Raw genomic sequence first — 27,733 nt, forward strand, 5'->3', positions numbered from 1 at the left:
GATTCCACTGTGCGTGTGCGTCTTTGTATGGGGATATATCCATATGTAGATAGATGGACAGCATATGCTCACGTCTTGTTTTTTTTGTTTGTTTTTTTTAATCTATCCAGCCACTCTTTGTCTTTTGAATGAAGAATTCAGTCCATTTACTTTTTTTTTTTTATTTTTTTTATGTTTATTCATTTTTGAAGGAGAGAGAGACAGTGTGTGAGTTGGGAAGGGGCAGAGAGAGAGAGAGAGAGGCACAGAATCTGAAGCAGGCTCCAGGCTCTGAACTGTCAGCACAGAGCCCGATGCGGGGCTAGAACTCACAAACCGTGAGATCATGACCGGACGCTCAACCGACTGAGCCACCCAGGCGCCCCTCTGTTTAGTTTTAAAGTAATTATTGATAGGTAAGAACTTATACCATTTTATTAATTGTTGTCTGGCTGTTTCATAGTTTCCATGTGTTTTCTTCCTCTTGCTGCCTTCCTTTGTGACTTGGTGATTTTCCATAGTGGTAGGCTTTGATTCTCTTCTCTTTATCATGTGTGAATCTGCTGTAGATTTTGCTTTGTGGTTACTATGATCCTTACATAGAACATTTTATAAATAGAATAGTCCATTTTACTATAACAACTTCGATTGCATACAGAAACTTTACCCCTTTACTCTTTTTCCCTCCTTTCCTTTTTGATGTCACGACTTCCCTTTTTCTATTGTGTATCCATTAACAGATTATTGTTGCTGTAGTTATTTTAATACTGTTGTCCTTTAACATTTTTACAAGAATTAAATGACTAACACTTTACCATATTAAAATATTACTTTGAATTTGACTATATACTTAACCTTTACCAGTGGTTTTTATATTTTCATAGGTTTTCATGTTACTAATTAGTGTGTTTTAGCTTGAAGAACTATTTTCTGCATTTCTTGTAAGGCGGGTGTTGTGTGATGAATTCCCTTAGCTTTTGTTTGTGTGCGGAAGTCTATCCCTCCTTCACTTCTGAAGGACAACTTTGTCAGGTAGTGTATCCTTGGTTGGCATTTCTTTTCTTTCAGCACTTTGAATATATCATCCCACTCTCTCCTGCCCTGTAAAGTCTTGGAGAGGATCTCTTTAAGTTGATTTGGTGTGGTGACCTCTTAGCTCCATGAATTTGGATATCCAAATCTCTTCAAATTGGAGAAGTTCTCAGCCATTATTTCTTTCTTCCTTTCTTCCTTTCTTTCTTTTTTTTTTTTAATGTTTATTTTTGAGAGAGAGAGAGAGAGAGAGAGAGAGAGACAGTGCGAGCAGGGGAGGGGCAGAGAGAGAGGGAGACACAGAATCCGAAGCAGGCCATTGGCCTGCTGTCAGCACAGAGCCTGATGGGGGGCTTGAACTCATGAACTGCAAGATCCTGACCTGAGATGAAATCGAGGGCTTCAACTGACTGAGCCACCCAACACCCCAGCTGTTATTTCTTTAAGTAAGCTTTCTGAACCCTTCTTTTCTTCTTCTTGAATTGTAATAATGTGCAGATTGGTTCTTTTGTTGTTACCTCACAGATGATGTATGCTTTCTTCACTCTTTTCCTTTCCTTTTTCTTTTTTCTTCTCTGGATAATTTCAATTGTTCTGTCTTGGAGCTCACTTACTCTTTCTTCTGCTTGGTCAAGTCTTATGTTAAAGGTCTTTGTTGACTTCAGTGATTGTTTTCTTAAGCTCCCGAATTTGTTTGGTTTTTATTTATGTTTTCCATCTCTTTGTTGAACTTCTCATTTTGTTCTTATATTGTGTGCCTGGTATTGTTAAATTGTTTATCTGTGTTCTCTTGTAACTCTGAGCATCTTTAGAACATTATTTTGAATTATTTGCTGGGCAATTTCTATATTTCCATTTTGGGGGGGACCAGTTACTGGAGGTTTACTGTATTCCTTTAGTAGAGTCATGTTTTCCAGATCCTCTGTGATCTCTATAACCTTGTATGGAAATTTATGTCTTTGAAGAAATCTCCACCTCCATATTTTATGGACTGGCTTTGGTAAGGGAAGTCTTTCACTCGCGGGGGAGAGGGGAAGCAGGAACATGCTAGTGATCCCAGCATGTGACCCCAGGTCTGCCACCTGTGATGCAAGTTCTAGCGGTGCAGGGGCATGTGGCGGCATCGGTTTTGAGGGTGGCATGATGTCTCTTTGGCTCAGGTTGCTGGGGTCCACAGCATTGACAGCTGCATGGTCCTTGGCAAATGCTGCAGGGTGTCTGCAGTGGCTGTGAGGGCTGTTTGAGTCCTCACTGGTACCTCCAGGCCGAGTGGGTAGGGGCCAGGGCAGACAAGAGTGGTGTCCTAAGCTGGTGGTGCCCTCAGCTGCAGAGACCTGTGTGATGGAGGGCTGGTTGCAGACATACATGTAGTGGTAGGAGCCAAGGCAGGCAGCAAGGGCTGGGGCCAACCGTGGAGGCACTGGTAGTTGCAGGGGCCCTGGATGTTGATGTGCCATGAGCCACGATGGCTCAGTCTCATCACGGACACACAGCAGTGGAGGCTGGTGATGGGGGTCAGGTTGAGGACATGCAGTTGCACAGCTGGAGTGTTTGGCGCCAGGTGAGTGTGGCGGTGCAGGCTAGTGACCGAAGACAGGGCCTCCTCCGTGCCCGTAAGCAGCCGTGGAGGCCCTGGCTATAGGCTTGCTCTCCTGTGGCTGCAGAGTCTCTTCCTGAGCGTGTGCAGGCAGTGGAGGTTGGAGACCAGCATCCGGTTGGCGGCATGCAAGTGCATAGCTGGAGGGGCTAGCTCCATGGCAGTGGGGGTCGGCCGCGGGGGTCTGGGCCGGAGTCTTGCACTTGAGCAGCCGCAGAGGCCTGGGCTGGTTGCTGGTGTGGTTCCTAAGTTCCAGAGAGGCTGAGTGGGGAGAGAGTAAGAGGGACACAGGTGGCTGGCATCAGTTAATGCCAATACATGTGAGGTGAAAGTTGGTGAAATCTGCAGAGGTTCCATGGCAGATGTGCTGGCCACTGGTTCCTTCTTCAATGGTGAAAGCTGCTGGGTTTGTCTGTAGAGCAGGTCACTGTGAACCATTCTTATTCATGCTGTGTGGCCGCTCTTGGTAGCTAGCCCCTGCTTTTTTTTTTTTTTTTCCTTGTTCCTAGATATCTCTGTATATCTCTTGGTGTGGTACTCCCAATGACTGGGAAACCTGGTTTTACCCTGCTCTTCTTTCCTACCAAGGGGAACTGTTTCTAACTGGGGAGTTCCCTTGTGGCCCTGAGCAGTGCTGGCCTGGGGGATGGGATGATGCGCACAAAATGAAGCCATCTTCCTTCTTTTACTGTGTGGTTATTCTCAGGTGTTCTGTTCCACTGTGCTGTGAGGAGACTCCAGGGCTGTCCCATAGCTGTTTTTGTTCACAGATAGCTGTTTCATTGTTGATCTTTGTGGGAGGATGGAGGCTGGGTCTCCTGTGCTGTTGTTTTGATGATAATACTCTTGGCTTTAGAGTCTTGTTTTTTGTTTTTTTTTGTTTTTTTAAGGTTATTTATTTATTTTTGAGAGAGAGAGCGAGAGAGCAAGCGAACAAGCAGGGGAGGGACAGAGAGAAAGGGGGGGGGGAGAGAGAGAGGGAGAGAATCCCATGCAGGTTCCGCACTGTCAGCTCAGAGCCCGATGCAGGGCTCGAACTCACTAGCCTTGAGATCGTGAACTGAGCCAAAATCAGTCTGACACTTAACCGACTGAGCCACCCAAGTGCCCCTGGAGTCTGTTCTTAATCACAGTTGCGCCCTGGAAAGTTGTACCCTTCAAAGTGATTTTACAAAGCCATACTTTTATTGTAGCAACAACAGAAGTAATGTCTTCTTGAGTACCTGCTTCTTGGCAGGCCCTGTGCTAAGTTCTTTTGTAACCATTCCAAGCAGTAGGTATTAGCACTTTTTTTCCCCATAAGGAAACTGAGGCCCAGAAAAATTAAGTTATTTTCTGAAGGTCATAGTGCTAGTGTACCAAAGCTGTTGTTGGAACCCACATCATCTGACCCAGTGCCCATGTGCTTAACCATTCACCTAAACTGCCTTTATTAGCTAAAAGGAGTCATTAAAAATAAAGGTAATCATTATTTGCAGTTACTTAAAAATAAAAATGTGGTGAAGTATAATATCCTAGAGCATGAGATGGAAGAATCTGGTACAAGGATAATTAGAAGAATTAATACCCAGTTAAGCAGATTATCAAAAGATGCATGTTTATGAATTTATGTTACCCTCTAGTTTAGGGGTGATTTGGCAAGTGGATTATTTTTGGCTTGTTTATCTTAGATATTGCAGTGACATGTGTGAAGTCAGAGACATCGGCCTCCAACCTGGCTGAACACCAAAATCACCTGTGGAACATAAACACTGCAGTTTCTGAGACTCTTCCCAAGATTCCAGGGTGGATTCCTTGGTTTTGTAATTTTGAGCAGTTTTTCAGATGCTTCTGATGGTTATTGTTAGAGCCTTTTACCCAGTCACATTTACTGCATGGTGGGCACATTTAGTGATGGAATCCAGGTCCAGAAATATCTTGATGTGATGGAGTAATATACTGAATCTAACAAAATCCAACAATACAGAGGAAAAGAAAGCATGAATGATAGGTGGTATGGAGCTAGAGTTTCAGACTTACAAACACATACATTTTGGAGTGAAGTGTTGTTTCTTTTGAATGCCGCCTTTGGTGGCATTGGTGGTTATCTTATAAACGTGTAATACTGTTTCCTCTATAGGTCTCTGAACTAGAAACTTGATTTGGTTGAGTGAAGATTTTCTATCACTATCATGGTAGGAAGAATTTCAGAATCACCTTGGGTTCTTTTATCAGACTCTTTCCCTCCCCCACATCAGTTGAAAGTCAGAGCCCATTGAGCCATGCTTGCTAATGGTAGTGAAAGTTGAAAAATTGTGGTTGGACTGTACAAAATCCATAATCTCTGTTTGCCCTAGAGGAGGAGTCACATAGTGACTCACAAAGTCATAGTGACATACCCTACTCACAAAGTCATGATTGTCACTGTGGCCAAATATGGCTCAATTTCTATATTATTTCCCTCTTAGTCGATGAAGATCACCCTATAATTGAGGACGTTTACTTCTCATTCTTACCTATGTTTTGGGTCACAGTGAAGATTTTTGTTGATTTACTTCTTAAAAAATGTTAGTGTTTCATTTTTATTCATATTACTTTTGGTGTAAACTGTGCCAAAAAATGACATTTAATACTTCCTTATCTTAGAGAAAAGGTTGCACACAGTTTCCCCCGCCCCCAGTAAATATTTGCAGTTCTTTTGTGCATCAGGCATTGTGCTAGGCATCAGGGTATGGTGATGAATAACAATAGCTGTGGTGCCTGTTCTCAAGATAAATATTTATTTAGTGATGAAGATGGGGAAATAAATAGTACATGAATAAAATAGGTAAAAGATGTAATAAGACAAAAAATAAGTTGACATAATAGAGAATCACATGAGAAGGCTTATTTATTTATTTATTTATTTATTGAAATGTTTATTTATTTTGAGAGGGGGAGGGAGAGGCAGAGAGAATCCCAAGTAGGCTCTGCACTGCTCAATCCCACAAACCTTGAGATTATAACCTGAACTGAAATCAAGAGTCTGACACTTAACTGACGGAGCCACCCAGGTGCCCCCGAGAAGGCCTGTTTTATACAGGATGGCTGGGGAAGGCTATGCTGAGGGGACATTTCAGGTGAGATCTGAAGTACTCTATAAAGGAAGAACGTGTATGAAGGTCTCGAGATGGGTTGAAGAGGAACTGGCTTAGAACTGAGATGAGATGAGGGTGAAGCTAAATTGGGGGAGGGGAGATAGTTGGATACAGATCCTTACTGATGGTAGTGTAAGTGCAGTGAGAAACTAGCTCTGGATTGTATTGTAAGAAAGATACAGTGCGGCTGCATAGGTCACGGTTGAAGGATATAAGCCTAGGATTGGGAAATTAGTTAAGAGGCTGCTGTGTACGAGACAGGAGAGATTGTCGGAGGATTGGATCAGCATGGTTGCAGTTGAGAGGGAGAGACGTGGAGTGATTCAACAGCTATTGTAGAGGTAGTAAGGAAAGAGCTTGCAGATAGACTGGAGGTGTGAGCGGGGTGAGGAAGGAGGAAGAATCCGTTATGCCACCAAGATTTGGGGAGTGACTAACTAGGTGGACATTAGAGCTACTTACTGAAGATCTGAAGATGCAGAAGGCTTATTTGGGAGGGTTCTTTGGGGCATAAGTTTGAAACCCAAGTGGAGGAGCAGAGTAGTCATTTGGATGTATGGGTTTGTTTTCCAGAGAAGAGGCTTCAGTTAGAGATAGAAATGTAGATGAGACATCAGTACAAATGATGGAATTTAAACCATGGAGTGTATGAGATAGTTTAAGATAGTATAGAGACTGCAGAGGTCCCAGAAATTAACCTTAAGGCCCTTCATCATGTAGTTACTGGGGAGAGAAGGAGACTGATAAACCAAAGGCAGAAGGAAACCTAGAGCATGCTGGGCTGAGAGTAGGTGAAGAAAACGTTGCTAGGAGGAAGAAGTGGTCTAGTGTGCTAGATGCTCTTCAAGATGATGAGTCAGGTGAGCACAGCGTGTGCTTATCATGACTGACTCCATGGAAGTCTTTGGGGCCTGTTCAGGGCTAGTTTGGGTGGAGTGGTACGCACAGGCTGAATACAGCGGGCAGATGAGAGAATAGGAATTTATAAGGAATGTATATAGTGAGTACCGACTGTTGATAACCTCTGTATGTCTCTGAAGGCGCTGGGGCCCTAGAAGGGGATTGTGGGGCTAAGGGAAGCACTGGAGTTTGATTTGGTGTTTTAGACAGGATATCATGCTAAGTTGAACCCTAGGAAATTGGTGAACTGTACTATATTTGATTTATGAGAATGGCAAATTTCATATAGTTTGACCTAATGTTACATGTTATACTACTGAGAATGAGTTACTTTTGAAAAGGGAGTTTGATGAAGCAGTGTTGAGAGAGTTTTAACCAAAAGAGTACAGCCTTTGAGCTGTTGAGAGAGATGGGTTTGGAGCTCCCCAGTCAAGTGTTGGCCTTTGAAGCGGGGAGGGGGAAGGCACACATTTTTTCCACTGTAACAGGAAGGAAGATGCTGATGTACAGATTCAGCCGAGTTTCAGTGATCATCGTGATGCCGATCCCGGCAGCTAGTGTTTACCCGGGGCCAGTAATTGCGGAACAAGCTTTCAGATTTGGCTGTAGGTGCACATTGATTGATTTTGTTCATAGGACTGAGTGGCTACTGATCCTGTTTTGCCTTGTAGTAGGCTCTAAATTTTCTCCCTCAAAAGTCATTGATATCAGTGAAATTTTTTTTTTATTATTATTCAGTTTTTCCCTTTCATCAAAAGCAGAGTACATCAAATAGCATGACCTCCTTCTCCACTCATCAGCAGTAAAACACCATGGGCCTCCCTATAGAACTGATTAGCAAATCAAAGAATAAAGTGTTTTTCTCACAAGTGATTTTCTTACCCTACAGAAAATTGTCTTTTTCAGTATTGCTATCAGTATTCTTTGACTTGTCAGCATAATTGAAACGATACCTGTGATTTCTGTTACTTCAATGCAGACTACAAGTGCATCCTTTTAAGGTCATACTACTCTTCTTCTGTCTTGTGTACAAGAATTTGCTTATGAGGTATGTATATTTCAAGAATTTCAGCTGTCCAGAGGGAGGTTTTATTCCACTGCATAATATAGTTTAAAAAAAATGATTTTCATTAGACCATTCTGCTGACATATCCTCAGGCCACAATTTTCTCCATGGACTTATTAATTCAGTACAGAATTCCAGGTACTGATCATTAATTGTATCTTAAAAACTACAATGAGATCGAAGTCGTCTTTAGCGCCTTCAGGATTATTTTTCATGAAACATCTACCTCCTGTAATATTTATTTTGAATAATATGCTCATCCATGGGTTATGGGACTAGAGCCATTGTAGGAATATTCCCAGATGTGTGTGCTTGTTTCTCAGTGTGTGCTTGTTGAGCTCTAGGCAGCTTTGCCTTGTGTATGGCTCCAAAATTATCTTTTCCTGAAAGTGCAGGTAGGTCTGGAGAAATGCAGACACTGTATTAATTTATACACTGTAAGGGTCTGATAAAACATGCTGCATCTTTAAAAGCTCTAGGGTGGTGGTATTTTAGACAAAAGTTTTATTTTATGGATGAGGGTAGCTTTACTAGAGGCAAGATAAGCCAACATGTTCTAATTCTGCTTGGAATCAGGAACTCGATTTACTGTTGTTACCTGCTGTGGTAGAAATTGCAAGCATCCCTGACATAGACTTGTATCTTCAGTATTGGAAATATTCAACAGAATTCATCAGCAGTGATTTCAAAAAGCTGCAGTCTCTGATGTTTTGATAATAAGTGAAGAAAAGTTTTCTTGTTATTTCAGACAGCCTTTGATAGCATGTCATTTTATGAAAATATACACAGATTAGTCTGTTGCATACCTGATTCAAATGTTTTTAGCTTCTTTGGGTGAACTTTGGGGGACTCCCTTTGGCCTTTCTACTGAGAACCACTGTCCATCCATATGTGCTGATAAAGAAGGGTTTGTAGTATGATAGTGCTCAATGGGTTTGCTGACCTGGAATCTAACTGGTTCAGCCAGCTTCTCTTTGAGCCCTGAACTAGTGTTGTACTGATCCATCACATTTCCTTTGCTTTGCCATTTCTAGTCGTGACCTGGTGCGTATTCTTTCTCTTGCTTTTCCGTAGAGGAAATGGGGCTTGTCTTACAGGGTGAGTTCTGTGCTAAAACCTTGTACTTCCTCCTTCTATATATGCTGATGAACAGGTTTCAAAGTTCTACCTCTTAGAAATAGCCCACCACCCCAGCGGTGACAGTTTTGACATGCATGGGCTTTTTCTGTCACGTGCCTCTAAATAGACCTGGGAGAGCATCTTTCGGGTCTAAGGAGACTATCTTTTGCTCTTCCACCTCCCTCCTCCCCACAAAGACAATGTGCTGCTGATTTGCTTCTAAATTTGGCTATTTCTTTTCTCATTCCAAAATATTTTCTCTAGTCCTTTCAGACATCTTTCAGTTTACACAGTTTGCTGCAGTGGCCTTCCCTTGGAAGACTCCAGTCTGCTGACCTCTCTTCTCCCCTTGTTGAAGTGGCCACTAACCTGGAAGTAGAATCCTTTTCTTCTCCTGGCTTCCCTATCAAACAGTCAACAACTATTCATAACAGACTAAAGTAGAATTTAAATACCCATAATCAGTTTTTATCATCTCGATTACGTATTTTTTTTCAAAAAGGGATGGTATCAAATTACTATTTTGTATCCATGCTTTTTAAAGTGGTTTTTCTCCATTGAATCTCCTGAAAACACCTTCTTATATATTTTAATTTTTAAAGAATTTATATTTCTGTATTTTCAGGGACTGAGAATATCTTCATGATATAGATGTACCATTTGACCAGTTCCTTACCTTTGGACGTTTAGGTGTTTTCCCTTTTCCCTCCCTCCTTCTTTCTGTCTTCCTATTATTTACTGGTGATAGAACTTTTGTTTTTGGGTGTCCAGAGTTGTTTTTCACTATGTATATAGTTATGTTTATTAAACCCTAGCACGGACTTTTTGAGTAGTCTCTTGCTAGTTACAGTGTCACTTTGTGTTAAGGTAAGAACTCCTATCTTATGTATATCCGTCTCCCCAGTGTAGCATTATGCCTGGTACAGTAGGTGTAAAGAATTCTTGTTGAGTTCTAGAAATATAAGGGCCATGTGACAAATACTTAAGTATCTCCTGTTTATTTGAGATTCCAGAGATAGGAGTGAACAAGACAGAGATTGTCCTTGCTCTCATAAGCTGAGATATTATTCTGTATAACAAGGTTTATGTTGTAAGGACTACAAGCCTCTTAACGTGAGGATCACTTAAAAAATCATAAAGTCACACAGTATGGTAGGAGAGTCCAAATGACCTACAGTATGATTACTTGGGGGACCTGCATTCCAGGTTTTTTCATGCATATGGCTAATTAAGAGTTGACTAACTGATTTTCCTGTAGATGATATTTCTTATCTAGGATTGTCCACAAGGGTTGCCAATTATGATGGAATAATTTTTTTCAGGTTCATGCTTTTTGACCCTTTCAAGTGACTAAAATCAATTATACTTAAATTTAAAATTTCATACCTGAACATAGTATGTTGTTCTTAGGTATTATAGAGAATTCAAAGATCTTTTAGGGCTGGGTTTGGGGCAGTAGGAAGTATATCCCCAAATATTTTTGGTCTTTCTGTTGCACATTTTAAAATATGATTAAGCAAAGATTGAAGCCATGGAGATTTTCTGCTGTAAGTTGGTGTTTCAACACTGCCAGCCATTCACACTCTTTGTGATTCCACTTACAGAAGTGGAAAGTGAAGGGTGAGTAGCTGCACTCTTGGGCAGGCACATAATTTTTTTAAAAAATGTGTGTGCCTCAGCAGAGCTATATTAGAGTTTCCTATAGCTGCCTTTTTCTTTTTTATTGTAGGGCCAGCTCTCAATGTTGCAAGAAAAAATAGACCATTTGGAGCGTTTGCTAGCTGAGAATAATGAGATCATCTCAAATATTAGAGACTCGGTCATCAATTTGAGTGAATCTGTGGAGGATGGTCCAAAAAGTTCACAAGGCAATTTCAGCCAAGGTGCTGGCTTACCTCTTCTGCCGTCAAAACAGCTGTCCCTCGTAGTGGACCCTGAAGACTGTTCATTCGCTTTACAAGGTGGAAGTAGGCATTCAGATGTGCAGGTAATGTATGCATTCATTAATAATCATTGGGCTTCTTTGTCTTTTACTTTCTTTTTTTGATCTGGTGTCTGTTTTAACTTAGTTGCCTAAACTGTCTGGAGTTTAGTTTGTATTTTTGTAAACTGGCTTGATTATTCACCTGATCATTAATGTTCTTTTTAGTGATAAAATTCTGTAATTCTGTGTTTCCCCCAATTTTTTTTTATTATTTTATGTGCTGTGGCCTTTTTGTATGTTTTTTAGGTCTGACTTTCTCTCGTAGATGAAGTTTAGAGGTTTAAATTTGGTCAAAGAGATTTTCTCATCTTCCTATAAAGAGTACAAGAAAAGCTGTATTCTTACTATGTCTCTGTTATACACTATAGGTTTCACACAGTGTAGGGTTAAATTCCTTTTGCTAACTATCTTTTTGTGAAAGAGGGAAGGGAAATACTGTAGAGCTGTGCTGTTCAGAATGGAAGCCACTGTCCACAGGTGACTACTGAGCATGTGAAATGTGGCTAGTTTGAAGTGAGATGTGCTCTAAGTGTTGAGAATTTTTACAAAAACAAAGGTAAATTGTTCATTTTTATATTGATTAGATGTTGAGAAAATAATACTATGAATACATTGGGTTAAATAAAATATATCAATAAAATTAATTTCACTTAATTTTATCAGAAAATTTAAAATTATGGATTTGGCTTGCATTCTGCTTCTCTTGGATAGCATTCTGGAGGGTAGTGGAGTTGTAAACCAGGATATAAGAAAGGACTTCTACTTTTCTTAAATTTAGGGTGTGTCACATATGCTCTGTTCTGCAAATTAGCAGAGTTGTGTTTAACCTGTACCTGAGACCTGAAGCTGGAACTTGGTGATGGGACCCTGAAGGGTGAATATTTTACAGCTGGACAAAATGGGTTGGCTCTGGCCTTGCTTCAGAGTAGATGTTTTCACTAACTTCTGGGGACAGAAAACATGTTATTTTCTTGAGGCCGTGGCTCACAGGCCAGTCCATAAGCTGGAGACATGGGAGTTGTCCAGGCCTTGTGCCTATAATCTTATCAGCTAGTGCGTTGCCAAGTTCAGACAGTATCAGGATTCTGGGCTTTAAAAGTGTATCTATCTATTTTTGTGACTCTTGGCTTTGTTTAGGTTTTAAATAAGTACCTTTTAAAGGAGAACCACAGAACTTTTTTTGGAGGTGGGGTATTAAATCTGGGCTGGACAGAAACAGCCCTGTTGCAGAACCATGGAAGGCATGCAGAGCAAGGCAGTGGGTAATCAGGAGAGCTGCAGGGCCGGAGAAAGGACCAGAAGGAATAACAGAGACTGCTAACACATCCTCCTTCCCAGCTGGTTTTCAAAGATTTATTGACTCATCCTTGGGAGTGTTATATTTATTAAAGTCATAAATTCTGAAGTGAGAGAGATGTTACTATCTTAAAATACTTTGTATTCACTTTTTATATAATTTGTTCGATATCTTTAAATTTTTTGTAACCCACTTATATATTAGGATATAATTTTTTACATAATTTAAATTTTACCACAGTCACTTGTGTTCTTTGTCCCATTTAGTATTAGAGGGAATATTAGAGAGAGTATTAGAGGGAAAAATACAAGGTTTTAAGGTTTTGTGGGGTTTTTTTGGCAGTATTTTTTCCTTTGTGTCCAAATAGGTTATTACCCAGGACTACTACATTGGAAGCTTAAGACGACATTTGAACATTAAGAAACTGAGTCTTAATTTTAAAAATTCTTCCATTTTTAAATGATTATGCCTTGTTGACTCAGTTGTAGTTTTATTTTTAGAATAAAAAGGGCAAACAGAACATATGCTAAATGAAGGCATAGCTGTAGATGCATTTCCATTCTGATACAGGTTTTAAAATATAGGAAATTAATTGTGAAATAAAGACAACTCAAAGTAAAAAGTGATTATCCAGTATTGTATTTGAAAATGCTGAAATATTTGCTCATAATCACATTTCATCAGAAATTGTTTGCTTGCTGTTTAGTTCCTATTAATTTCTACTAGACTGTAGTAGAAGTAGAACAGGGCAAGAAGGAATTGAATGGAATTATTTTTCATTAGAAGCAGATGGGGGCGGGGATTATTTATCAGGATAGTTAAGTAATACGGTAGCATTTTAAGAATTTGAATGGTAATTAAATGTTTTCTGCCTTAAACTCTTCAGTTAATGTCTGCAGAAATAGCTTTATCTAGTAAAATGCATACACATAGTACAGCAATGAATAGCTTTGAGCAAATATTTTCCAACATTAACTTTAAATTAAAAATGGTAATACATGGTTAAATTTACTTTTTTTCCCCTTTATTGTGTCTTTTATATTTTTAGATGTTGGATGTTTACAGTCTGATTCCTTTTGACAACCCAGATGGTGGAGTTTGGAAACAAGGATTTGACATTAGCTATGTGTTTAATGAATGGGACTCTAAGCCCCTTCAAGTCTTTGTGGTGCCTCATTCCCATAATGACCCAGGTAAAATTTACACTTCAAAAAAACTACAGGTTATTAAGCCCATATAGGCACAGAGTATTTTAATGAGAAGGTGGTAGACCTAATTTCTCACATTTTTGAGACATTATTTGCTGACTTGTGACCGCAGCATATTCCTTTTATATGTCTTGTATTTTGAGTTTTTACTTTATCAGTTTGTGTGCCATTCACAGATAGGACTTCTGCAATATGAAATAGTAATAAACACAGGAAGGTCTTAGTTTGGGGGTTGAAAAGTTGCACTCACTTAAGGGGCTGATTGTTCATTTTAGTTACTTTTCTCTAAAATATTGCATGAGAGAATTATTTTGTGTTCATAAACTCTACATTACAAAATGCAGAGTGTTTATGGGAACATTTGAATCTTCCAAATGGAGAAGCAAAATGTAAAGTGGTTAAGAGCCTTGGTCAGGCAGATGTGAGTGTGGAGTCCCAACCCCATCAGTGTGAGACAACTTTAGGCAAGTTACTTAATATTAAAGTAAGTTTTTTCCTAATAGAATCAAGTTAAAGTGTCTGCTTCAAAGGATGAGATGTTAAGGCGTGATGCATGGCCCAAAAGTAACTGCTGTCGTTACCATTGTTATTGTTTCATTTGACAACTTTTGTTACTTATTGGTGCCACAGATTTTTCCCTCCAAGGTAAGGGAAAATTGCTAAAATTACAGTGGGAAATATGATTCGATGTATGTATTTGTGAGTGTGAGTACACTGGCACAGAAGAAATACTTAATGAATTCCACTGCAGGAATTTTTTTTTTGGGGGGGAATGCACTTCCAAAGACTTCTTCCGAAGGACTTACTTAGGCTTCTATTTGTTACTTTTCTCAGCTTCTCCATTTCATCATTACTATCAGAGGCACCATTATTCACCTGTACTTTGAAGTTTTTTCTTTATTCCAACATTCATTTATCTCCGACTTACATTCTTTCCCACTGGTTTATTGGCATGTATTCCTTTCTTTCTGTTGCTAAGACAGTAGAACTTGTTACTCTATGTCTGGAAGTGTGATTTGGTGAAGTGTGTGTACAGGTGGGTGCAGGCACATGTGCTGCTTTTTTGGGTGTGTGAGGTACACAGGGGAGAGTTTGGATGCTGAAATGTTTGAATTCCCATAGTACTTCAGTGTTTATTATGCAAAGAGGTATGAAATAGAGGAAATTAGTATTATTCTGGAAATTTGTGTTGAGCAGTTGCTGCACGAGCTTCTGACTTGGTTTCTCTTTGTTCTTAATGACTTCACCTTTTCCTACAAATACCTTTCAGCCTTATTAACCTTTCCTCTTAAATGTTTTGCATCATTTTCCTCCTTTGTCTTAGCCTTTCCCTTCAAATCCAAGTTCCGATGGCTGGGCGTCATGGAAAGACTGCAGGGGTCTGGAACCTGGCAGAATGAGGCCCGCATCCCGGCTCTACCATATACTTGCCCCCATGTCCCTGGGGGCACATTTGTGTATCTGTAAAATGCAGATCATATGGTTGGAGTAGCATCTTAAAGCAGGAGTTAGTTATCAAGTAAATACAAAAGGTGATGAAAATCACATCTAATTATAAATCTCATTCACTCTGAAACATTCCCTTATTCAGTGAAACAGTGGCAGAGCCACTGTAGTATTTAAATTGTTCTCTCCTTTTTTCTCTGCCAACCATCTACGGTTTTGTTCTTGTCACTTAATTTGTTTTTAAGTTTTTATGTATTTGGGAGAGAGAGAGGGCACCTGAGCGGGGGAGGGGCAGCAAGAGGGAGAGAGAGTTGCAAGTAGGCTCCACACCATCAGCACAGAGCCCAATGTGGGGTTCCATCCCACAAACCGTGAGATCACGACCTAAGCCCAAGTCAAGGGTCAGACGCTCAACCGACTGAGCCACCCAGGTGCCCCTGTTCCTGTCACTTAATTGGGTGTGTGATGTGATTCCATTGTGTCCAATTTCTTATAGGTTTATACATACACTTTGTGCTATGTCTTGTGAGTCCTCGTGTGAATCCATTTCTCTTGCTTTTTAGATTTTTAAAGACTTTTTTTTTCCTTTTTCCCCTTTTCTGCCATCCTCACTTTCCACCAATCTCATTTCTTGTAATTCTGTAACATGCGCACTTAACTGTAGTAATAAAATTTGTAGTTTATCAGGCAGTCTGCCGAATGTTTTATTAACATCTAATGCTCACAAAAACCCTTGGAGATCAGTGTCACTATTCATGAGGAAGATGTTACCAAGTTTACGGGGGCAGGAAGTGGCCCCACAAGAATGCCTTATTAGTTTACCTGGATCTCCCACCTGAGTATACTCGAGAGTCGGAGTACATGCGCCTCCTGTTAGAGTCGTCCTCATTGCCTAGCCTGCCACTTGACATACAGTAACTGGTAAATATACATAAGGCCTTCTCCATCTGTCTCTGTGTGCCTCCTTAGCTTCTTGAACTTTGGATGCACACCTGTACATAGGCACACATGTAAACATTTATAGCACTTCTGCATCGTCTCTACTCTAGAATGTAAACTCCATGAGGGCTCACACTTTGTGTTATAACCACCAGGTCACTAACTCCCAGAATAGTAAGCAGCACATAGTACTGACTCATTCAGTTAAATAAGCTAAATGAGCCAGGGCATCTGACTCTGCAGCTTCAGATGAAGCATTTGACCTTGACATGTGGTTTTATCTTCCCTCCTTCCCTTCTTCCTGTTGTCTTATTTTTATTCCTTAAAAAAAAATATTTAAAATATGCTTTGTAATTTTAAATACAAACACCAGATGATATTAAGCTCTTCAAGGGCAGGGATTGTCTGCGCCTTTTAGATTCTGTTTGTTTGCCTTAGCAGTGCGGTGAGCGGTGCCCAGTGTGGTTCATGTGTTGTTCTGTGGGGAGACATCCCTAATAACTGGTCCTGACTGCAATAGAGGAATCTGTCTCTTGGTATCTTAGCAACCACAATTGAATCTTTTTGTCTTAGTAAAAGATGTTAATGACCCTTACCCTCAGGCCTTCATCCACTTGAGGAAAAAATAATGGTCAGACACAGACCTTTTAAAACTACAGCTATTTTTTTTTTTTTTTTTTTTTTTTTTTTTTTTTTTTTTTTTTTACTGTAAAGCAAAATGCTAGAGAATAGAACCCACTGACTTTTTAAATAATTTTCACCGCTCCGGGGTCTCTGGGTGGCTCAATTGGTTAAGTGTCCGACTTCAGCCCAGGTCACGATCTCACGGTTCATGAGTTTGAGCCCCGCGTTGGGCTTTGTGCTGACAGCTCAGAGCCTGGAGCCCACTTTGGATTCTGTGTGTCTCTCTCTCTCTCTCTCTGTTCCTCCCCTGCTTGCATTCCGTCTCTCTCTCTCTCTCTCTCTCTCTCTCTCAAAAAAAAGATTAAAAAAAATAAAAAAATTTCACCACTCCTTAACAAAAGTAGAATTTAGGTAAACTAAATTGTTCTGTGACAAGCCAAATCATTCAGATCATGAAGAACCACACTTTCAGTTGAGGAATAGAGAGAAGTATGTGCACAAACATTCCAAGTCCAAATGTGACTCTGTAGCAGGAAATCTTTGTGGAATACGCCTAAATGAATGTGCAATTAGGCGGTTTACTTTCTAAATGAGATTTATAGAGACTTGTTTGCATTTTCTACAGCAACAATTTAAAACTTTAGCTCGGTAGTTTGTTTCATTGGTGGAGTTTTGTCTGTTGGGGATAGAAGTACTGAAATAGATTTTTAAAAGATTCCTGTATTTTCCCTAACTTTAAGAATTATGTTAAAGAAAAAGAATTATGTTGTTGTGTTTTTATATATGTAGATATTTTTCTTTTTTGGACCATGTTCTGATATCTCATAAGACAGATAAATTTCAAATTATGTTTATATTTTAATAAATTTCTAATTATGTCTTCTTCCAGCCCATGAGGACATGTAACAGTTGTCATATATTTTATATGGTTTACATGAGTTAAAACAAAATTGGAAGGGAATTGTTAAGTCAGTGCTGATAACTTTGTCCTGTTACGCTTTTAAAAAGTTTTGAATCACAGACCATGAAATTAAATGTTAGTTGATTGATACATGTTCATGTTATATTTAATAAGCTGATTAAAACACAATTACAGCACCTTTGTATCTACAATCTTAATTCTTTGCTTCCCACTACTTAAACTGCTGAAATGTTTAGTTAATTTTCCTTCAAAGAAATCGCAGTGTGTAGAGAGAAGATAAGGTGTACTAAATGGAAAGTTGGACAGCATATTGTTAGTTAAGCAATTTGTAAAATGAACATTAGAAAATAATCCCCCATGTGGTCTGACTCCAAATAGAAGGGAGACCTAGGTACAAGAGTCACACTGGAAAATAATTTTCTTTTGTGCATTTGCAGTTCTTTTACAGAGTTTTTATTGATTCAAATGAGTGAGTAGAATTTTTTGACTTTCTTTTGTGGCAAATTGAAAAACAGAATTTTGCATTTAGTAGTGTATTATAATTTGAAATGAGTTTATGTGCTATTATTCTTAAAAAGCAAAAGAACAAAAACATGGGGAAATCACTGTGTAATGTTATTTTTAAAGCTTCTCTGTTATTCTTAACAAATATTCTTAACAAAATATTGTTAAGAACAGTCATAAGAGAAGAGCTGTGGTCCCCCCACAGTTGGGTAATGCCCGGGTGGGCGAAAGCAGGGGGGACTTGGAACTCTGGCTTCCAAAGGAACCTGCTGAATAGAAGGAGATGGTGAGGAGAGGGGAGGTTTGTTTGTGGACAGTTTGGGGAGTCCTTTGTTCTGGTTAGTGATTGAGAGATGAAGTGAATTCTTTGGTTTTGGCTACTGTGGTGGGAAATTTGAATTTCTGGAGCTAAGATAGTATGAGGAAGAACGGAGTGAGAACTGGTATTCATTGTGTATCTTACATTAGTTTGTGTAATACATTCTGCAACCCTCAACACCAGTAAATCATACATCGTTTACCAGGTGAGGACAGTGAGACTAAGCAGGTATACTAATTTGTTCAAGATCCATCAGTTAGACACTGGCACAGGATGGCAATTAAAGCTCAGATTTGCCTGATTCTGAGGTCTGTGCTCTTTCCATTTACTATGCTGCCTCTCAAGATATGTTACTTAGTTCAAATGATTTTCTTGCTTTATGGGCATTAGCTAATTCAGCACATTTATCTGAACTTTGGGTTGTTAATAGCATTGCCAGATTTGGCTTAAAAAATGTTTACATTTCCAGTAAACATTGGATAGTTTTTTTAGTATATATGTCTTGCAGATCTCATATGGGATTCACTTATAGTAAACATTTATTCATTATTTATCTGAAATTCAAATTTAACTTGGCATCCTGTATTTTATCTGGTAATCTTAATTAAGAAAATGTTGGCATTACGAGTTAAATATTTACATGGCTCTTTAGAATTATATTTTTAAGAGATCTCTAGAGTTGGTATATTGAGGTTCTGTTTTAGAGGGGGAAAAGTCCATTGGGGCTCTAACTGGACTGCATTCTTTAGGAGCACATGTATCAGGTATTACCTAGAGATGCAGGTGATTGTCACACATGTCCCCATTCTCCTATTTTGGTTACTTTTGTCTGTCTTTTGAGTCTGATGCTTCAGAGCTCACCACTGCACCAGTTATATAAATGATTGCTAATACTTATGGGACTTTACTATGTTTCAGGCACTATTCTAGGTACTTTACATGTATTAAATCCATTACTGCTCTTAGCAACTTCATGACAAAAGTCCTGTTATTACCCTCATTTCACAAATGAGAAAACTAAGGCAGAAGGGAGTCCAGGTAATGTGTTCATGTCAGGGCTGGGCTTTAACCCAAGCCGTCTGGCTCTGGAATTAGGACTTACAACCATTACTTAATACTGTCTCTTGAAGGTAATACTTCTGAAACCCACAGGCAAAGCTTCCAGGAGGAAGGTCTTTTAAGTATTTCCAAGCCAATGTCATCTACTTTAGTATTTTTAATGATAAAAAACATTTTATGAACTATCTTGGAAGAGTAGACACCTCACCACACTGTTCCTCATCCTTTTTTTTTTCCTTCTGGTCTGTCTTTACTGAAATGGATGTCTCTGTCCTTAAATACTACTTGAGTCCATGAGATGGTGAGTGGTTTTCCTCATTGCTACATATTTTACAGTTAGAAAGTAATTTGGAAGCAGTATTTTCCAGCTTTTAAATGGTTTCTTTTAGAAACTTTGATTATATGCCCAGTATTTGCCTGCTCATAGGGCTAAATAACCTCACATACACTAAGAGTAACTCCTCAAAGGAAGTCACTGTTACTTTTACTTCTAAGGATGTCTCTCATATTATAGACCTGTCTCATTATTTCAAAGCACTATGCTCTATTTGGGGAAGACTTAGTAGGCCTGAAGTGTCCTGCTCCATGTGAATTGATGATGCTCATGGATGGAATCCTTAACAAAGGAGGGAAGTAACTTTAGCACAGATTTAGAAATTACTGTGGAGGTTGATCTCATAATTGCAGGTGTCACATATCAAGGTACACAGGTCTTTTAAAGGACATTTAGAAAAGCAATAGAGTAAAGGATCACAATTGGACATTGTGCATATTACAGCTGCAGGATGAACAAAACTCCAGCTCTCCTAACAGTGATGCAGATGGTTCCTGTGGTGTGGGATAGAATTACCAGTGACAGCATCTTACACTGGCTCAAAAAGTGCTGTATCTCAAACACCTTAGTGGAAGTGAAGCTGATATGCTTTGAAATCTATTAGATGACACTGAATCACCTGGAAAAAAGGTGAGGTTATTCTGGAAACTTGAGTTCAGAAGCATTTGTAGGATTCAGCAGGTTTAGGTCTTTGGAAAACCTCAGCTTCATCTTTGACTCTCTCTGTCTTGGAAACTTCAGTCAACTAACATATGCTCTTCATTTTGCCTCATTGGCCTCTTATTTCTATTTCCAGAACCATTTTCTAGCAGAACTTGTGCAGTGGCCTCATTTCCTGTTTGTCTTGTACACTGAAGTATATCTTTTACGCTCACAGTAGTCATTTTTGAAAACACAGAAGACGTTAACTTCCTTCACTAAGAAACAAGAATGGCTCAGAAGATTTTCAGTGGTCTGCCCCCGCTTCTGTTTGTATTTCTCACGGTACCTCCACCATGTAAGCTCCGATACAGCCACACCTGGCTGCCTTCTCCCTGAGATTGACACAGGACTTCATGGCTTAGTGTCTTTTCCATATGCCCTTGCTTCTATTTGGGATCTACCCCCTTTTCCCTCTATCCACACGATGACTATTCTAAGAATCTTCTGTCCTTCTGCTAGGAACTTATCACTTCTTTATTCCCATAGCATTTTGTTCTTATTTTTACTGTAGAATCTGTTTTCATTTATTAGCTTTTTTGCTTTGTCTTATTAGATGTTTGATTTGTGTGTGAATGGATAAACTAGAACAGGACATTAATTAAAACTCACAGTTTATTGTTTGAGTTAAGATAATACCAATTAACATGGTATGCAATGTCTTAAGTGTAAGACTGGATGTTAAAATCAAATATGGAAGGATTTGACAAGTGATGGAAGAAGCCTGTTGATCATTTGTTGGTAGACGATGACTTCATTACTAAAATAAAGAAGCTTTCTTGTTTTATGAATCCTCTTTGTACTTATTTTTAAATTAGAGAATACTATGTTAAAATGGAAGTAACATGAAGCTTAAGTTGCAGTTTTTAAATGTTTATTATCTTGTTATAATTATTTTTCATGCAAGATTTATTATCTTTTCTTAACAGTTGGTACCTACTTAACTGAGTAGAATTAATGTAGTCATTAAAAAATAATTGTCATAGTAGTGGAAACCACAACAGTGTAACAATGATTTGAGGGGCATGACTTCTTTGGGATGCATCTTTTAAATCATCTTGGGGCTGACAGAGCCTTTTTAAATATAAGCTAGTAACTTAAAGATATTGATCAAAGATGATTAGGTTAGCAGAACAGACAGTGGCTATGTTAGAGCTAATTGTGTGTGTGTGTGTGTGTGTGTGGTGTCTTTTCCTTTTTGTTTCATTTCTAGTTGAAGTAATAAATTTGTATTTATACTCTATATACCCTTTTCCCCCTATTCTTTTGGCTATACATTTCACTCATCTATCATGTACTTATTCAACTCTTGATGGTGTAGTCTTCATACCAGGTGCTAGATTCATGAGAATTGACTGGTTGGGAGTTCAGGTTGTAGGTTCCCAAATTTGTAGGACTTGGTGTAAAAGTATGTGGATGCCCTCAGACCCTTTGTGTAAACATTTGAAAGTTATAAATCAAACTGATACATGATAAGTAGAATAGGTCTTTTCCTCCTACCTTGAGGAATAGCACAGTTATCAGGAAGGCCACATGTGGGTTGAGATTGCTGGGGCTCCAATTCCCCACTGGAATGTGTTGAGTTTGTGTGGGAAAAGCCAGCCTGTGGGGCAGCCCAACCTCCTTTCCCAGAAATGGCCCTGTCCTAAACCAGGAGGGGCTTTGCTCACAGATGCACAGACACGCCAGCACTTTTCCCACATCCCTGCAAACTGTATCCCCCTGGCTGTTGCTCAGGCTACAGAGATTACCACCTCCAGGTCAACTGTCCTTTAGAAAGACATATAGAAGGCCCCTTCTGGGCTCTAGAAACTGGCTTGGGGCTATTTGGACACATTTCTGGGTCATGGTGCTTAGGAGGGCAGGTCAAGGCAGGCTCTGGGTGGGCAGTTCTTTCTTTGCCTTGTGAAAGGGATGTGGTCAGAGGAAGAATAGGAAGATCCCTCAAGTCCAGGGCTCAGGGTGAGATACCCTTGCCCAGGTCCTAAATCAGTGCTGTGTATGCCCTTGAACCAAATAAAACTAAGTGTTCCTCCAGAGGATGAAATTGCCGCAAAGTCTTCAGACTACAAAGCTAGATCAGGAGTCAAATTTCTAAAAATGGTGGTTTGTCAGCAAACAGTCACTAAGTGCTTAATTGTTCATGCACATTAAAAATAAGCAGTAGAGCTTTCAACATTACTAGGCTTTATATTATAGAAATTAAATTCTTTGAAGTTTTATTTCTTTATTTTGAGAGATAGAGCGCATGTGCACGCTCTTGTGCGTGTGCAAGTGGGTGGGGGAGGGGCAGAGAGAGAGGGGAGAGAGAATCCCAAACCTGACACAAGACTTGAACTCAGGAACGGGAGATCATGACCTGAGCCAAAGTCCAGAGTTGGCACTTAACCGACTGAACCACCCAGGCGTCCCTAGAACTTAACTTTTTTTATGATAAAATAGAGCAAATTTAGAGTTAATTCATCCATTACAGAACTTCTAATTGTGTATTCTTTGTTGCAGATATTTCCTCACTTACTTAAAAATAGTGATTAGCTATTTTATGGGTTAGAGTGTTGTTAGAGTGGAAAACAGTAAATGGAAAGGTTTTCTGTGTGCTCTTCTAGCCCTGGTTCAATTTCCAAGTGTATTCAAGGGAAAGAAAAAGGCTGTGAATTGACCACTTAAGTAAATCAGTTTGCAACTCAATGTCCTAAGATTATTAAATCCAGAGGTAGGAATCTAATTTTATGTCACAAAAATTCATCCCATACAACTTTTCATAAAATACTATCCTTCTGATTGGTCTCATGTTAATATACAGTTGTAGTTTTACAGTAATTTAGGGAAAGAAATAGCCAATTCAGTGTAAAAGGGAATACTTGATTACTCTATTGTATAAGAGCAATAAAAGCTAATTTACTGTTAGATTACTCAATATTGAAAGCTGCAAGAGGCTATCTTTTAGTTCATTCTTCATTAATTGTGCTATATTGTAGTGATATTAATGTCTATTATAGATGAGCTTTATGGAAGGCTTTTAAGTTGACATCTCTGAGCATGTACTTTGGCTCACGTAAATATCTTTGACATATATCCTGCATGATTGTTGAAGGGCAAATGAAGTGTCGAAGGCAAAATGGATTAATCAGTCACTGTGATTCCTTTATGACAACTCCAATGATAAACTATTCTTTGAAAGGGTCTTAGCTAATAATAAATTATAACTGATGAAAACAAGTAATTGTACTTAAAAAAAACCTTGTTACTTATTCATCTTCATAAAGATGATTTCTTCTAAATTCATTTTCTATGTTAGGTTACTAGAGTTTTGTTGTTAATTTTGGAGTCATTCCATTGTTCGTAGTTCTTTTACTGAGTAAGTAGCCAAATGATTAGGGCTTAGTTTTGATCTTTGTTAAAAATGTAGGTAAAAGTTGTGAGTGTTGCCTTAAAGACGGTAGTTCTCATAGAGCAATTTCAATAATTTACGTGGTTCTTACTGCACATATAGAGTAATAATAGCATGGGGCAGAAATTGTTGTCACTTACGTGCATTTGATTTCAGTTCAGTCTTGCAATATGGAGGTACTTTATATATTCAATTAGATATTATGACAGTGCTTAGTAAAATAAAAATTCTTCCCACATTGCATTCTTTATTTTTGGGATGGTAGCAGCACTCATTTTTTTTCTAGGACTATATGAGTTTACTAGGGCTGCCATACCAAAGTTCTGCAGACTGGGTGGCTTATTTCCTTACAGTTCTGGAAGCTGCAAGTCCAAAATCGAGGAGTTGGCAGTGCTGGTTTCTTCTGAAGGTCTCTCTCCTCTATCTTTCCTCTGTGTGTGTCTGTGTCTATCTGCTTGTCCTTACAAGGGCATATTGGAGTAGGGCGCACCCTCATGACTTTATTATACCTTAATTACCTCTTTAAAGACCCTGTCTCCAGATATAGTCACATTCTGAGGTACTAAGGTTTTGGATTTCAACGTAGGCATGTTGAGGGGACACAATTCAGCCTACAACGGGCATAGAATTAATTCTTTGCAAACAATAATTTTGGGTAACCAGTATGTTTAAGACGTGGAACAATTTCTGTAAACATTCTAAATAAAGGTATCCTTTTCAAAACTTACATGTTAAAACTATCTTTTATTTCCTTTTTTACCTGCTTCAATTGTAGAGATGGGGACAGGGCAATTAAAAACATGGTGATGATGATGATGATGATGATGACGATAGCAACTAATCTTTATCAAGTGCTATATTATATCCTGGGCTCATGTCTGAGCACTTGATGTTTTTTTCTCTTGGCATGGTCAGCAGAAAGTTTGAACATTCCCATTTAGGGGTAGGTTGGATTTTCTTTGCCTGTCCCTGGGAATCCAGATGTAGATCTTGGCTTCATGCGCTGGGACAGGAGTCCAGGTTTGTACCTTCCTCAAGCAAGATGGGATTCTTTGCAGACCATTGTTTCATGAGATATCTTTGAATTTTCTGTAGGTGCAGGCTTTTTAGCATGGAAAAGTTGAATTATCCAGGTACCCTTCTTTGGTGACTTGAAAGTGCCCCAGATCAAGAAAGTCCTGTAAAGACAATTTTCCACTGCCTTCCTGTTTGGCTTCTAGTTTCATACTTGTTGCTTTGTACATGCTCAGTAAATAACTCTAGAATGAATAGATCAATAGATTTTAGTTAAAGCAGAAGGGAGAAATACAGTCAGAGTAGCAATGCCCTTTTCAGAAGCTCATGCTTGTATTGTCAAAATACTTGTATTGTCTTCTCTGCCCTAGCAGATTTTCATTTTTTTCAGTCAGTATACTGTACTTCAAATATTAACTTAATTTTTTTTTTTCAACGTTTATTTATTTTTGGGACAGAGAGAGACAGAGCATGAATGGGGGAGGGGCAGAGAGAGAGGGAGACACAGAATTGGAAACAGGCTCCAGGCTCCGAGCCATCAGCCCAGAGCCCGACGCGGGGCTCGAACTCACGGACCGCGAGATCGTGACCTGGCTGAAGTCGGACGCCCAACCGACTGCGCCACCCAGGCGCCCCTTAACTTAATTATAGACAAAAGAAATAACCAGTTGACTCCTTATATTTTAGTCCTCCCACATGTTTGAGTTTTGGAAATAAATAGAGTGGTAGTTTAGCCTGGATGTATAGAACACCCCTATCTCTGTAAGATTTCATAGATAAGAGGTTGTTCTTGGAGGATCCACTTGGCTAGTAGATAGAATTGGTAACTGTGTATGCCTCAGCCGCTTGTCATGTTGCTTTAATACTCTGCCAGATAGGGCTATGCTTAGACTTGTGGGTCTTGTTAAAAAGGTTTCTTTACGGGCGCCTGGGTGGCGCAGTCGGTTGAGCGTCCGACTTCAGCCAGGTCATGATCTCGCGGTCCGTGAGTTCGAGCCCTGCGTCAGGCTCTGGGCTGATGGCTCAGAGCCTGGAGCCTGTTTCCGATTCTGTGTTTCCCTCTCTCTCTGCCCCTCCCCCGTTCATGCTCTGTCTCTCTCTGTCCCAAAAATAAAAATAAAAAAACGTTGAAAAAAAAAAAAAAAAGGTTTCTTTATAGTGAAATTCCAAATATCTTTAGATAAAGTTTCCAGGGTATTTGAGAAGGAGGAAAAGTCGTAGAATTAAGTCATTAACATCTACAATTTTCTTTTGAAAAAGACTTCATATACACTTGTGTTGTTTTATTAGTGTCAGTCTGTGCTTCCAAAAAATGGAGTAATTTGCAGCCTTTGGAAACTAATGCCTGTGCTTGGCAGAATTCTACTTCTCTGTATTCATAATAGTGCTGTTAATTACCTTATTGCTTTGCTGCTGGCTTTTAGATATAGTTTGTACTTACGATTTTCTTAGTTTCACTTACTAAAATGGGGAGAGAATTTCAGATGTGGTATGAAAGGATACACTCTTAATTCCATATGATGAGAACAGTACTGCCAACTTGTTAACGCTGTTCAGATTTTTAAAATGAAGACAAATTCCTTACATTAGAGATAAATTATACATAATCGAATCAGGTACTATAATTATCATGCATAAATAAATGCTTTTTTTCCTCAGGTCATTTGTCTCATTTTTCTCATTTCTTTCTGACTTTGTACAGATTTCAGGCTATTTTTGTTATTGTAGCATTAGTGTCTTTTTGAGTGTCATGTGCATTCAAATGGAATTTCACTACTTGAAATTCACTACTTGAAATATTTGTGAAATTTGTAAATGTGTCTTCATATGAATGAAACATCTAAGGGCATCCAAAGGTCATGTAATGGAATGTGACTGAGTTGAAATCAGACATATGAATCAGACCTTTGTTGTATATTTGTGTTTTGATTTAGGTTGGTTGAAGACTTTTGATGACTACTTTAGAGAGATGACTCAGTATATTTTTAATAACATGGTCATCAAGCTGAAAGAAGACTCACGGAGGAAATTTATGTGGTCTGAGATTTCTTACCTTTCAAAGTGGTGGGATACTATAGATAAGCCGAAGAAGGATGCTGTTAAAAGGTTTGTTTCAAGATTTTTTTTTTTTTTGCAATTTGGTAATATTAATTAATTACACAGTGAAACATGTGTTGAATTTTTAGAGGATGAAAATTCTTAGCTTTCTATCTGAAACTTAAAATATTTCTCCAAATCTTTTTTTTCTTTGATTCTGCTTCATCTGTGGAAAAGTGACTTGAAACTGTTCTATTGAAATCCTGATGTTCCAACTCTGTCCCAGAAATTGAATTACTAGGTCAAAGGGGCTTAATATTTTAAATGCTTTTTGAAGCATATAATCAAAGTGACCCCTGGAAAGATTGTTTCCATGTACCAGTGTCTCTGCCTTTTGGCCACCAATATATTTTTTTTCTAAAACTTTGACCAATTTTGTGGTTGAAATATTTAAAAATTTTTTTAAGGTTTATTCATCTTTAAGAGAGAGTGAGAGAGAAGGTGAGCAGGGGAGGGTCAGAGAGAGAGGGAGACACAGAATCCGAAGCAGGCTCCAGGCTCTGAGCTGTCAGCACAGAGCCTCATGCGAGGCTCAAACTCATGAACCGTGAGATCATGACCTGAGCCCAGTGAACCACCCAGGTGCCCCGATGGTGGCTGAAATATTTTAATTTGAAAATTTGATTACTGATAAGGTTATGTACTTTCTCATATGTACAGGCAAAGTTTTTTGTGAATTGCTTGATGGTATACTTTTCTTCTTACTGATTTGTAAGTTTGTACACACGTGCGTTAACCCTTATTTTTTTTCAAGTTATTTTCTTAAATCTTAGCATTTCATATACATGCTTTAAACATTTTATTGTAATCAAACATATCAATCTGTTTTCTTAATAGCTTTACTGTCATATTTTAAAAGGTTTTTCCCAATCTAGAGATCAGAGGAAGAGTCCTTTTTTTCCACCCAGTTTAACTTTTTATCATTCACTTTTTAAAATCCTGAAATTTATCTTTTTAATATGGTATGGTGGGAGGTTCTGATCCCCCTGCCTCCCTCCTCTCTGCTCCCAAGAGTATAAAGATTATCTTAGCATGCATTGCTTTCTTTTATTTAGTATCACATGTACAGCGCTCACTGTTTTAGCGC

General features: G+C 38.9%; 1 protein-coding gene across 1 annotated transcript in view; it reads left to right on the top strand.

The window, feature by feature from the left end:
* The window catches only part of MAN2A1 (mannosidase alpha class 2A member 1), a 167,052-nt gene that overhangs the window by 14,422 nt on the left and 124,897 nt on the right, over positions 1-27,733 (top strand). Inside the window, exons 2-4 of the mRNA XM_030326180.1 lie at positions 10,539-10,796; positions 13,139-13,283; positions 26,484-26,655. Coding sequence (XP_030182040.1) covers positions 10,539-10,796; positions 13,139-13,283; positions 26,484-26,655 — 575 coding nt within the window. The remainder of the gene's footprint in view (positions 1-10,538; positions 10,797-13,138; positions 13,284-26,483; positions 26,656-27,733) is intronic.

This window comes from Lynx canadensis, chromosome A1, assembly GCF_007474595.2.
Source record: "Lynx canadensis isolate LIC74 chromosome A1, mLynCan4.pri.v2, whole genome shotgun sequence".
Taxonomy (NCBI): Eukaryota; Metazoa; Chordata; class Mammalia; order Carnivora; family Felidae; genus Lynx; species Lynx canadensis.